This window comes from Salmo salar, chromosome ssa27 (assembly GCF_905237065.1).
Source record: "Salmo salar chromosome ssa27, Ssal_v3.1, whole genome shotgun sequence".
Lineage (NCBI taxonomy): Eukaryota > Metazoa > Chordata > Actinopteri > Salmoniformes > Salmonidae > Salmo > Salmo salar.
This window is the reverse complement of record NC_059468.1, coordinates 42,527,854-42,540,031: the sequence shown is the minus strand read 5'-3', so window position 1 is coordinate 42,540,031 and position 12,178 is coordinate 42,527,854. Positions and strand designations below refer to the sequence as shown.

Here is a 12,178-nt window from a genome sequence, read left to right as displayed (position 1 = left end):
CCATCCATCCAGGTAGGTAGTATACACTAACACACTGAACACCTGTCTAGAACCATCCATCCATCCAGGTAGGTAGTATACACTAACACACTGAACACCTGTCTAGAACCATCCATCCAGGTAGGTAGTATATACACTAACACATCTTCTACAATGGTCATCTCTATCATTATTACACAGTGATGAGCAGCACAGAGCTGAGACATTATGATTGCGTGTCACTTTCCACCAGGGTCCATAGAGTACTGTGACAGCCAGGGTCCATAGAGTACTGTGACAGCCAGGGTCCATAGAGTACTGTGACAGCCAGGGTCCATAGAGTACTGTGACAGCCAGGGTCCTGTAGCCTGGTCCCCTATGAACTCTAATGTAGTGCACTACCAGGGTCCATGGTCAAATGTAGTGCACTATCTAGGGAACAGGGTCCCCCCCCCCCCAAGGAGGGGACGAGAGAGCGAGAGGTCTAACCCTAAAACTAAACCTGGTTGACGGTCCTCTCAGAGGGTCTGTAATCGTCCGTGTTCGGCGAAGACAAGTAGAAGGACTGGGTCTTCCTCTTCAGACGGGCTCGCTTGGTGGCCAGGGTTAGAGAGAGCTTGCTGCTGCAGACTATCTCAGAGATGAACTTCTTACAGTTGATGCAGACCTCCATGGTACACCAGTCGTCGGTCAGCTCTTTGGGAAGATCCAGCTCCGGCTCGTCACGAGACCCCTCACCGCTGTTGTATTCAGATAACCTGGGGGTGGAGAGCACTGTTAGCCAGCCTGTTGTATTCAGATAACCTGGGGGTGGAGAGCGCTGTTAGCCAGCCTGCCTGTTGTATTCAGATAACCTGGGGGTGGAGAGCGCTGTTAGCCAGCCTGCCTGTTGTATTCAGATAACCTGGGGGTGGAGAGCACTGTTAGCCAGCCTGCCTGTTGTATTCAGATAACCTGGGGGTGGAGAGCACTGTTAGCCAGCCTGCCTGTTGTATTCAGATAACTTGGGGGTGGAGAGCGCTGTTAGCCAGCCTGCCTGTTGTATTCAGATAACCTGGGGGTGGAGAGCACTGTTAGCCAGCCTGCCTGTTGTATTCAGATAACCTGGGGGTGGAGAGCGCTGTTAGCCAGCCTGTTGTATTCAGATAACCTGGGGGTGGAGAGCGCTGTTAGCCAGCCTGCCTGTTGTGTCGGAGGTGTTGCTAACATTTACAACAGCAAAATTTCAATTTACTCCCCAAAAATGACTGCGTCTGTGTCTTTTGACGTTCCAGTCATGAGAAAAAAGAAAAAACCCGCTCACTGCTCTTTAATAAGCTTTACGTATCGGCCTCACGGCCTTCCTCAGAGCTTTACGTATCGGCCTCACGGCCTTCCTCAGAGCTTTACGTATCGGCCTCACGGCCTTCCTCAGAGCTTTACGTATCGGCCTCACGGCCTTCCTCAGAGCTTTACGTATCGGCCTCACGGCCTTCCTCAGAGCTTTACGTATCGGCCTCACGGCCTTCCTCAGAGCTTTACGTATCGGCCTCACGGCCTTCCTCAGAGCTTTACGTATCGGCCTCACGGCCTTCCTCAGAGCTTTACGTATCGGCCTCACGGCCTTCCTCAGAGCTTTACGTATCGGCCTCACGGCCTTCCTCAGAGCTTTACGTATCGGCCTCACGGCCTTCCTCAGAGCTTTACGTATCGGCCTCAAGGCCTTCCTCAGAGCTTTTGTGAGTTTTTTTTAAATTAGCACCCTTATTTAGACATAGCCCACCCACATCCGTTCAACGCACCAAATGGGGTTGGAGTCGAGGGAAAACAAGTGTTACCAAATATAGCAATGTACATTCCATAAATATTCTAATAAAGTGTGTACATAAAACAAGTCTGTAAAACCACAGTGAGGACATCAACCCATCCAGCAAGTTTTCATTAATCATTGGGTACAATATTATTAATATCACCTCCCCTGTCTGATGTCTTAACTTTCTCTATGCCACAAAATCTAAAAAGGTAGATATGTCATGTTTTAGGTCATTAAATTGTACTGCGACTGGATAATCCCTGTTTTTCCTAATTTAACCTTTATGTTCACTGATTCTCTGTTTGAGAGAACGAGAGGTTTTTACCTACATAGCACAGCCCACATGGTCATGTAATAATGTAAATAACATGGCTGGTGGAACACGTAATAATGTAATTTATTTGGAACCGTTTTCCTGTATGTCGGCTGGTGGCAGAAATATTCACACTTCATCATATTGTTGCACTGTGTGCAATCTTACATTTATAGCTACCAGTCAGAAGAGGGCGGAAAAGACTTCTTCTACTCAATCACTTTTTATAGCTATTGTTCACGGGCCTCCTGGGACATATACAGCGTTCCTCAACGAGTTCCCTGAATTCCTATCGGACTGTGTGACAATACATTTTTTTGAATATCTGCCATGACTACAAGAAACTGGTATACAGAAAATACCCGAGCCCTGAAGCAAGCTTCCAGATAATTGGAATGGAAATGGATCTCTACCAAATTAGAAGTCGTCCGACTAGCTTGGAAAGACCGTGCAGCCCTCAATGCTGCTCGATCAACCTAGTGGCATAGCACTCCTCACAGAGGACCGCCGTCTGGACTGACCTAATGTTACGTAAATAGGGGTGTGAACCTTTAAACAAAATTGGGATAGTTAACGTTTAGAAAACCTGTTTTTCCCCCCACAAAATTTAAAACCCAGGGCAGTTATCACACAACTACCACTAACAGGTCCCCATCATCGTCAAAAATTAAACATTTTAATCAAACAAATACCTAATGCAACAATGATGTAAAGTTAGGAGGAGATATGCCAGCCGCGAGCTGCCCAGTGATGCGAGCCTACCAGACGAGCTAAATGCCTTTTACGCTCACTTCGAGGCAAGCAACACTGATGCATGCATGAGAGCACCAGCTGTTCCAGATGTAGCCGATGCGAGCAAGACCTTTAAACAGGTCAACATTCACAAGGCCGCAGGGCCAGACGGATTACAAGGACCTGTACTCAGAGCATGCGCAGACCAACTTGCAAGTGTCTTCACTGACATTTTCAACCTCTCCCTGACCGAGTCTGTAATACCTACATGTTTCAAGCAGACCACCATAGTCTCTGTGCCCAAGAAAGCGAAGGTAACCTGCCTGAATGACTACCGCCCCATAGCACTCATATCTGTAGCCATGAAGTGCTTTGAAAGGCTGGTCATGGCTCACATCAACACCATTATCCCAGAAACCCTAGACCCACTCCAATTCGTATACCGCCCCAACAGAGCCACAGATGATGCAATGTCTACTGCACTCCCCACTGCCCTTTCCCACCTAGACAAAAGGAACACCTATGTGAGAATGCTGTTCATTAACTACAGCTCAGTGTTCAACACCATAGTGCCCTCAAAGCTCATCACTAAGCTAAGGACCCTGGGACTAAACACCTCCCTTTGCAACTGGATCCTGGACTTCCTGACAGACCTCCCCCAGGTGGTAAGGGTAGGTAACAACACATCTGCCACGCTGTCCCCTCCTGTAGTCCCTGTTCACCCACGACTGCATGGCAAAGCACAACTCCAACACCATCATTAAGTTTGCTGATGAGACAACAGTGGTAGGCGTGATCACCGACAACGATGAGACAGCCTATAGGAAGGAGGTCAGAGACCTGGCAGTGTGGTGCCAGGACAACAACCTCTCCCTCAATATGAGCAAGTCAAAGGAGCTGATCGTGGACTACAGGAAAAGACGGGCCGAGTAGGCCCCCATTAACATCAAAGGTTCTGTAGTGGAGCGGGTCAAGAGTTTTGAGTTCCTTGGTGTCCACATCACCAACAAAACTATCATGATCCAAACAGACCAAGACAGTTTTGAAGAGGGCACGACAACACCTTTTCCCCCTCAGGAGACTGAAAAGATTTGGCATGGGTCCCCAGATCCTCAAAGTTCTACAGCTGCACCATCGAGAGCATCCTGACCGGTTGCATCACCGCCTGGTATGGAAACTGCTCGGCATCCAACCGCTCGGTACCACCTGTATATAGCCTCCACACTGACTCTGTACCGGTACCCCCTGTATATAGCCTCCACACTGACTCTGTACCGGTACCCCCTGTATATAGCCTCCACATTGACTCTGTACCGGTACCCCCTGTATATAGCCTCCACATTGACTCTGTACCGGTACCCCCTGTATATAGCCTCCACATTGACTCTGTACCGGTACTCCCTGTATATAGCCTCCACATTGACTCTGTACCGTAACACCCTGTATATAGCCTCCACATTGACTCTGTACCGTAACACCCTGAATATAGCCTCCACATTGACTCTGTACCGGTACCCCCTGAATATAGCCTCCACATTGACTCTGTACCGGTACCCCCTGAATATAGCCTCCACATTGACTCTGTACCGGTACCCCCTGAATATAGCCTCCACATTGACTCTGTACCGGTACCCCCTGAATATAGCCTCCACATTGACTCTGTACCGGTACCCCCTGAATATAGCCTCCACATTGACTCTGTACCGGTACCCCCTGTATATAGCCTCCACATTGACTCTGTACCGGTACCCCCTGTATATAGCCTCCACATTGACTCTGTACCGGTACCCCCTGTATATAGCCTCCACACTGACTCTGTACCGGTACCCCCTGTATATAGCCTCCACACTGACTCTGTACCGGTACCCCCTGTATATAGCCTCCACATTGACTCTGTACCGGTACCCCCTGTATATAGCCTCCACATTGACTCTGTACCGGTACCCCCTGTATATAGCCTCCACATTGACTCTGTACCGGTACCCCCTGTATATAGCCTCCACATTGACTCTGTACCGGTACCCCCTGTATATAGCCTCCACATTGACTCTGTACCGGTACCCCCTGTATATAGCCTCCACATTGACTCTGTACCGGTACCCCCTGTATATAGCCTCCACATTGACTCTGTACCGTAACACCCTGTATATAGTCTCCACATTGACTCTGTACCGGTACCCCCTGTATATAGCCTCCACATTGACTCTGTACCGGTACCCCCTGTATATAGCCTCCACATTGACTCTGTACCGGTACCCCCTGAATATAGCCTCCACATTGACTCTGTACCGGTACCCCCTGTATATAGCCTCCACATTGACTCTGTACCGGTACCCCCTGTATATAGCCTCCACATTGACTCTGTACCGGTACCCCCTGTATATAGCCTCCACATTGACTCTGTACCGGTACCCCCTGTATATAGCCTCCACATTGACTCTGTACCGGTACACCCTGTATATAGCCTCCACATTGACTCTGTACCGTAACACCCTGAATATAGCCTCCACATTGACTCTGTACCGGTACCCCCTGTATATAGCCTCCACATTGACTCTGTACCGGTACCCCCTGTATATAGCCTCCACATTGACTCTGTACCGGTACCCCCTGTATATAGCCTCCACATTGACTCTGTACCGGTACCCCCTGAATATAGCCTCCACATTGACTCTGTACCGGTACCCCCCTGTATATAGCCTCCACATTGACTCTGTACCGGTACCCCCTGAATATAGCCTCCACATTGACTCTGTACCGGTACCCCCTGTATATAGCCTCCACATTGACTCTGTACCGGTACACCCTGTATATAGCCTCCACATTGACTCTGTACCGTAACACCCTGTATATAGCCTCCACATTGACTCTGTACCGGTACCCCCTGTATATAGCCTCCATATTGACTCTGTACCGTAATACCCTGTATATAGCCTCCACATTGACTCTGTACCGGTACCCCCTGTATATAGCCTCCACATTGACTCTGTACCGTAATACCCTGAATATAGCCTCGTTATTTTATTGTGTTACTTTTTATGACATTTTTTACTTGAGTTTATTTAGTAAATATTTTCTTAACTCTATGTCTTGAACTGTATTGTTGGTTAAGGGCTTGTAAGCAAGCATTTCATGATAAGGTCTACCATCTGTTGTATTCAGCGTGACAAATAAAATGTGATTTGAAGAACAAAGTGCGAGCTCTCAAACACCGTATGTGGCGTTAACAATAGATTGTTGGACGTCTACGAACACGCCGTCACACATCAGTCTACGAACACGCTGTCACACATCAGTCTACGAACACGCTGTCACACAGTCTACGAACACGCTGTCACACAGTCTACGAACACGCTGTCACACAGTCTACGAACACGCTGTCATGCATCAGTCTACGAACACGCTGTCATGCATCAGTCTACGAACACGCCGTCACACAGTCTACGAACACGCTGTCATGCATCAGTCTACGAACACGCTGTCACACAGTCTACGAACACGCTGTCACACAGTCTACGAACACGCTGTCGCATCAGTCTACGAACACGCTGTCATGCATCAGTCTACGAACACGCTGTCACGCATCAGTCTACGAACACGCCGTCACACATCAGTCTACGAACACGCCGTCACACATCAGTCTACGAACACGCCGTCACACATCAGTCTACGAACACGCTGTCACACATCAGTCTACGAACACGCTGTCAGACAGTCTACGAACACGCTGTCATGCATCAGTCTACGAACACGCCGTCATACATCAGTCTACGAACACGCCGTCATACATCAGTCTACGAACACGCTGTCACACAGTCTACGAACACGCTGTCGCATCAGTCTACGAACACGCTGTCATGCATCAGTCTACGAACACGCTGTCATGCATCAGTCTACGAACACGCTGTCAGACAGTCTACGAACACGCTGTCAGACAGTCTACGAACACGCTGTCACACAGTCTACGAACACGCCGTCATGCATCAGTCTACGAACACGCTGTCACACAGTCTACGAACACGCTGTCACACAGTCTACGAACACGCTGTCATGCATCAGTCTACGAACACGCTGTCATACAGTCTACGAACACGCTGTCATGCATCAGTCTACGAACACGCTGTCATGCATCAGTCTACGAACACGCTGTCATGCATCAGTCTACGAACACGCCGTCAGACATCAGTCTACGAACACGCCGTCACACAGTCTACGAACACGCTGTCACACAGTCTACGAACACGCTGTCACACAGTCTACGAACACGCTGTCATGCATCAGTCTACGAACACGCTGTCACACATCAGTCTACCAACACGCCGTCACACATCAGTCTACGAACACGCCGTCAGACATCAGTCTACGAACACGCTGTCACACATCAGTCTACGAACACGCTGTCATACAGTCTACGAACACGCTGTCATGCATCAGTCTACGAACACGCTGTCATGCATCAGTCTACGAACACGCTGTCATGCATCAGTCTACGAACACGCTGTCATGCATCAGTCTACGAACACGCTGTCACACAGTCTACGAACACGCTGTCATGCATCAGTCTACGAACACGCTGTCACACAGTCTACCAACACGCTGTCACACATCAGTCTACCAACACGCCGTCACACAGTCTACGAACACGCTGTCATGCATCAGTCTACGAACACGCTGTCATACATCACTGCAACGAGTCACATTGATGAGTAGTGAGACATGAAGTCCCGTGTCCTGAGAACATGGAGGAGAGGAACACAGCAGAGAACCTAAAACGGCATTAATACGTTGCTGAGTAGGTAGCCAGGACAGCAGTAGATTGAACTGCTCAGTCTGGTAGGTAGCCAGGACAGCAGTAGATTGAACTGCTCTGTCTGGTAGGTAGCCAGGACAGCAGTAGATTGAACTGCTCAGTCTGGTAGGTAGCCAGGACAGCAGTAGGTTGAACTGCTCTGTCTGGTAGGTAGCCAGGACAGCAGTAGATTGAACTGCTCTGTCTGGTAGGTAGCCAGGACAGCAGTAGATTGAACTGCTCTGTCTGGTAGGTAGCCAGGACAGCAGTAGATTGAACTGCTCTGTCTGGTAGGTAGCCAGGACAGCAGTAGATTGAACTGGTCTGTCTGGTAGGTAGCCAGGACAGCAGTAGATTGATCTGCTCTGTCTGGTAGGTAGCCAGGACAGCAGTAGATTGAACTGCTCTGTCTGGTAGGTAGCCAGGACAGCAGTAGATTGAACTGCTCTGTCTGGTAGGTAGCCAGGACAGCAGTAGATTGAACTGCTCTGTCTGGTAGGTAACCAGGACAGCAGTAGATTGAACTGCTCTGTCTGGTAGGTAGCCAGGACAGCAGTAGATTGAACTGCTCTGTCTGGTAGGTAGCCAGGACAGCAGTAGATTGAACTGCTCTGTCTGGTAGGTAGCCAGGACAGCAGTAGATTGAACTGCTCTGTCTGGTAGGTAGACAGGACAGCAGTAGATTGAACTGCTCTGTCTGGTAGGTAGACAGGACAGCAGTAGATTGAACTGCTCTGTCTGGTAGGTAGCCAGGACAGCAGTAGATTGAACTGCTCAGTCTGGTAGGTAGCCAGGACAGCAGTAGATTGAACTGCACTGCCCCTTAGTGGTCAAACGGCAGACCATATCTGAATTGTGAATTCACATGTCATTTTATATATATATATTTTTTTTATTATCGTTTAAATCTATAAAAAGAATAGCAGTGGAAATGTTATTTGTCACATCCCTAAGCCCAAGACCGGTAATGATATGTGTACCTTGAGACGGTCAGGCTGTGGTGCTGGCTGGACGAGGGCTTCTCCGGGGTGTCCAAGGCTGATGTCCCGCCAGCCTCCTCCCTGGGTAGAGTGTCAGTAGGACCCAGAGAGGAGACGGACAGGTTGGCATACGGCTTAGAGGGAAGTCTCATCTGGAACAACAGGACAGAGTTAGGAGGGTCAGATATATAGGCATAATCTGAACATCTGTCAACAATTAAAGGGCTAGTGTGGTCAATGGATGGACGAGGACGACATTGGCTCACCTTTTTACAGCACTGCGAGCACACAGGCCTGGAGAGAGAGTGAAATATTTCAGTCACAACGAATTGCATGAATTATGCTATATACAGTGCCTTCGGAAATTATTCAGACCCCTTGAATTTTTCCACATTTTATATGTTACAGCATTATTCTAAAATTGATTAAAAACTCAATCTACACACAATACCCCATAATGGCAAAGCGAAAGCAGGTTTGTAGAAAGTGTTGTAATTTCAAAAGTATTTAAATACGTAAGTATTGAGACGCTTTGCTTTGAGACTCGAAATTGAGGTCAGATGCATCCTGTTTCCATTGACCATCCTTGAGATGTTTATACAACTTGATTGGAGTCCACCTGTGGTAAATTCAAGTGATTGGACATGATTTGGAAAGGCACACACCTGTATATATAAGGTCCCACAGTTGACAGTGCATGTCAGAGCAAAAACCAAGCCATGAGATCAAAGGAATTGTCCGTAGAGCTCCGAGACAGAATTGTGTCGAGGCACAGATCTGGGGAAGGGTACCAAAATATTTCTGCAGCATGGAAGGTCCACAAGAACACAGTGTCGGGGGAGAAGGGGCCTTGGTCAGGGAGGTGACCAAGAATCGGGTGAGCTCCAGAGTTCCTCTGTGGAGATGGGAGAACCTTCCAGAAGGACAACCATCTCTGCAGAACTCCACCAATCAGGCCTTTATGGTAGAGTGGCCTAAAGACTTTCAGACCATGAGAAACAAGATTCTCTGGTCTGATGAAACCAAGATTGAACTCTTTGGCCTGAATGCCAAGCATCATCATGCTGTGGGGATGTTCTTCAGCGGCAGGGACTTGGAGACTAGTTAGGATTGAGGTAAAGATGAATGGAGGAAAGCACAGAGAGATCCTACATGACCCTTGAGTGCTCCTCCAGAGAACTCAGGACCTCGCCCCCAGTCAACGACCCTAAGCACACAGCCAAAACAGCACAGGAGTGGCTTCGGGACAAGTCTCTGAATGTCCTTGAGTGGCCCAGCCAGAGCCCGGACTTGAACCCGATCGAGCATCTCTGGAGAGACCTGAAAATAGCTGTGTAGCGACGCTTCCCATCCAACCTGACAGAGCTTGAGAGGATCTGCAGAGAAGAATGGGAGAAACTCCCCAAATACAGGTGTGCCAAGCTTGTAGCGTCATACCCAAGAAGACTCAAGGCTGTAATCGCTGCCAAAGTTGCTTCAACAAAGTACTGAGTAAAAGGGTCTGAATACTTAGAAATGTAAAATAAGGCTGCAACATAAAAAAAAAAAAAAATGTGTGTCAAGGGATCTGAATACTTTCCAAATGTACTGTATATATATATGCACTGTATACATATATATGCACTGTATATACTATGCTCTTTGATTTACATATGATCTTATGTCCTAGAAACCCCCTTAATTCGGATTAATGTGAAAGAGATTCTCCGATACTTTTTGAGTCAGTAGTTTTGAATGTAGCTCTCACGAGTCAAGTGGTCCCTTGAAAATGTCATACTACATTACATTTGTGCCCCACGTCATTGCGCTCTCTCGCTCTGCTGTGTGTGTGTGTGTCTTGCTTGCTGTCGCTCAAAATGGCGAGGGGCTGAAGCTCATTGGCTAGAACTGCTAGGGGCCTTGCAATCATGGGGGAAAATGGCGCCACACAGCTTCTAGAAACACAGTCGCTTACACACTAGAGATTTCGTGGCTAATTGAGGTAACACAGTAATTCTGCTCATAGATTATACATGTATGAACTACACATTGACATATCCAGCCCAAAGCCAGAGGTTTTAAAAATACTTAGTCACCAAAGTGACAGCCATAATAGAGAACTGTATTCTAATATAATTACAGCCATAATAGAGAACTATATTCTAAATGTACCTTTTGCAGAACTGGCAGGTGTAGGACCAGGTGAAGAAGGAGAACCTTTTAGTCTGACAGGAGAAGCACAGCTACAGGAGAGAGGAGGAGAACGGTTAATATCAAGTAAATATCAATCAATATCTATTCATGCCATTTATATCTGCAAAGATTTCCTACTGAACACCACCCCGCCGTTACAGTGTCTAGACAGGCCCAGGGTGTAGTCCTGCTGGTACAGTATCTAGACAGGCCCAGGGTCTAGCCCTGCTGGTACAGTATCTAGACAGGCCCAGGTCCACCCCTGCTAGTACAGTATCTAGACAGGCCCAGGGTCTAGCCCTGCTGGTACAGTATCTAGACAGGCCCAGGTCCACCCCTGCTAGTACAGTATCTAGACAGGCCCAGGGTCTAGCCCTGCTGGTACAGTATCTAGACAGGCCCAGGGTGTAGCCCTGCTGGTACAGTATCTAGACAGGCCCAGGTCCACCCCTGCTAGTACAGTATCTAGACAGGCCCAGGGTCTAGCCCTGCTGGTACAGTATCTAGACAGGCCCAGGGTGTAGCCCTGCTGGTACAGTATCTAGACAGGCCCAGGCCCACCCCTGCTGGTACAGTATCTAGACAGGCCCAGGGTCTAGCCCTGCTGGTACAGTGTCTAGACAGGCCCAGGGTGTAACCCTGCTGGTACAGTATCTAGACAGGCCCAGGGTCTAGCCCTGCTGGTACAGTGTCTAGACAGGCCCAGGTCCTAGCCCTGCTGGTACAATGTCTAGACAGGCCCAGGGTCTAGCCCTGCTGGTACAGTATCTAGACAGGCCCAGGGTGTAGTCCTGCTGGTACAGTATCTAGACAGGCCCAGGGTCTAGCCCTGCTGGTACAGTATCTAGACAGGCCCAGGGTGTAGTCCTGCTGGTACAGTATCTAGACAGGCCCAGGTCCACCCCTGCTGGTACAGTGTCTAGACAGGCCCAGGGTCTAGCCCTGCTGGTACAGTATCTAGACAGGCCCAGGGTGTAGCCCTGCTGGTACAGTATCTAGACAGGCCCAGGGTGTAGCCCTGCTGGTACAGTATCTAGACAGGCCCAGGCCCACCCCTGCTGGTACAGTATCTAGACAGGCCCAGGTCCACCCCTGCTGGTACAGTGTCTAGACAGGCCCAGGGTCTAGCCCATCTGGTACAGTATCTAGACAGGCCCAGGGTGTAGCCCTGCTGGTACAGTATCTAGACAGGCCCAGGGTCTAGCCCTGCTGGTACAGTATCTAGACAGGCCCAGGGTCTAGCCCTGCTGGTACAGTATCTAGACAGGCCCAGGGTCTACCCCTGCTGGTACAGTGTCTAGACAGGCCCAGGGTCTAGCCCTGCTGGTACAGTGTCTAGACAGGCCCAGGGTGTAGTCCTGCTGGTACAGTATCTAGACAGGCCCAGGGTCTAGCCCTGCTGGTACAGTATCTAGACAGGC

At 49.0% G+C, this 12,178-nt stretch overlaps 1 protein-coding gene across 4 annotated transcripts in view; it reads right to left on the bottom strand.

Moving 5' to 3' along the window:
- Nucleotides 1–229: 229 nt before the first annotated feature.
- Nucleotides 230–12,178, bottom strand: part of LOC106589129 (protein spire homolog 1) — a 111,473-nt gene continuing 99,524 nt past the window's right edge. For all 4 annotated transcript variants that reach the window (XM_014178832.2, XM_045709471.1, XM_045709470.1 and 1 more), the window contains 4 exons: nucleotides 10,737–10,807; nucleotides 8,852–8,879; nucleotides 8,586–8,737; nucleotides 230–737 (listed from right to left, as the gene is read on the bottom strand). In XM_014178832.2, the coding sequence (XP_014034307.1) occupies nucleotides 476–737; nucleotides 8,586–8,737; nucleotides 8,852–8,879; nucleotides 10,737–10,807 (513 nt within the window). In that variant the 3' untranslated portion in view covers nucleotides 230–475. The remainder of the gene's footprint in view (nucleotides 738–8,585; nucleotides 8,738–8,851; nucleotides 8,880–10,736; nucleotides 10,808–12,178) is intronic.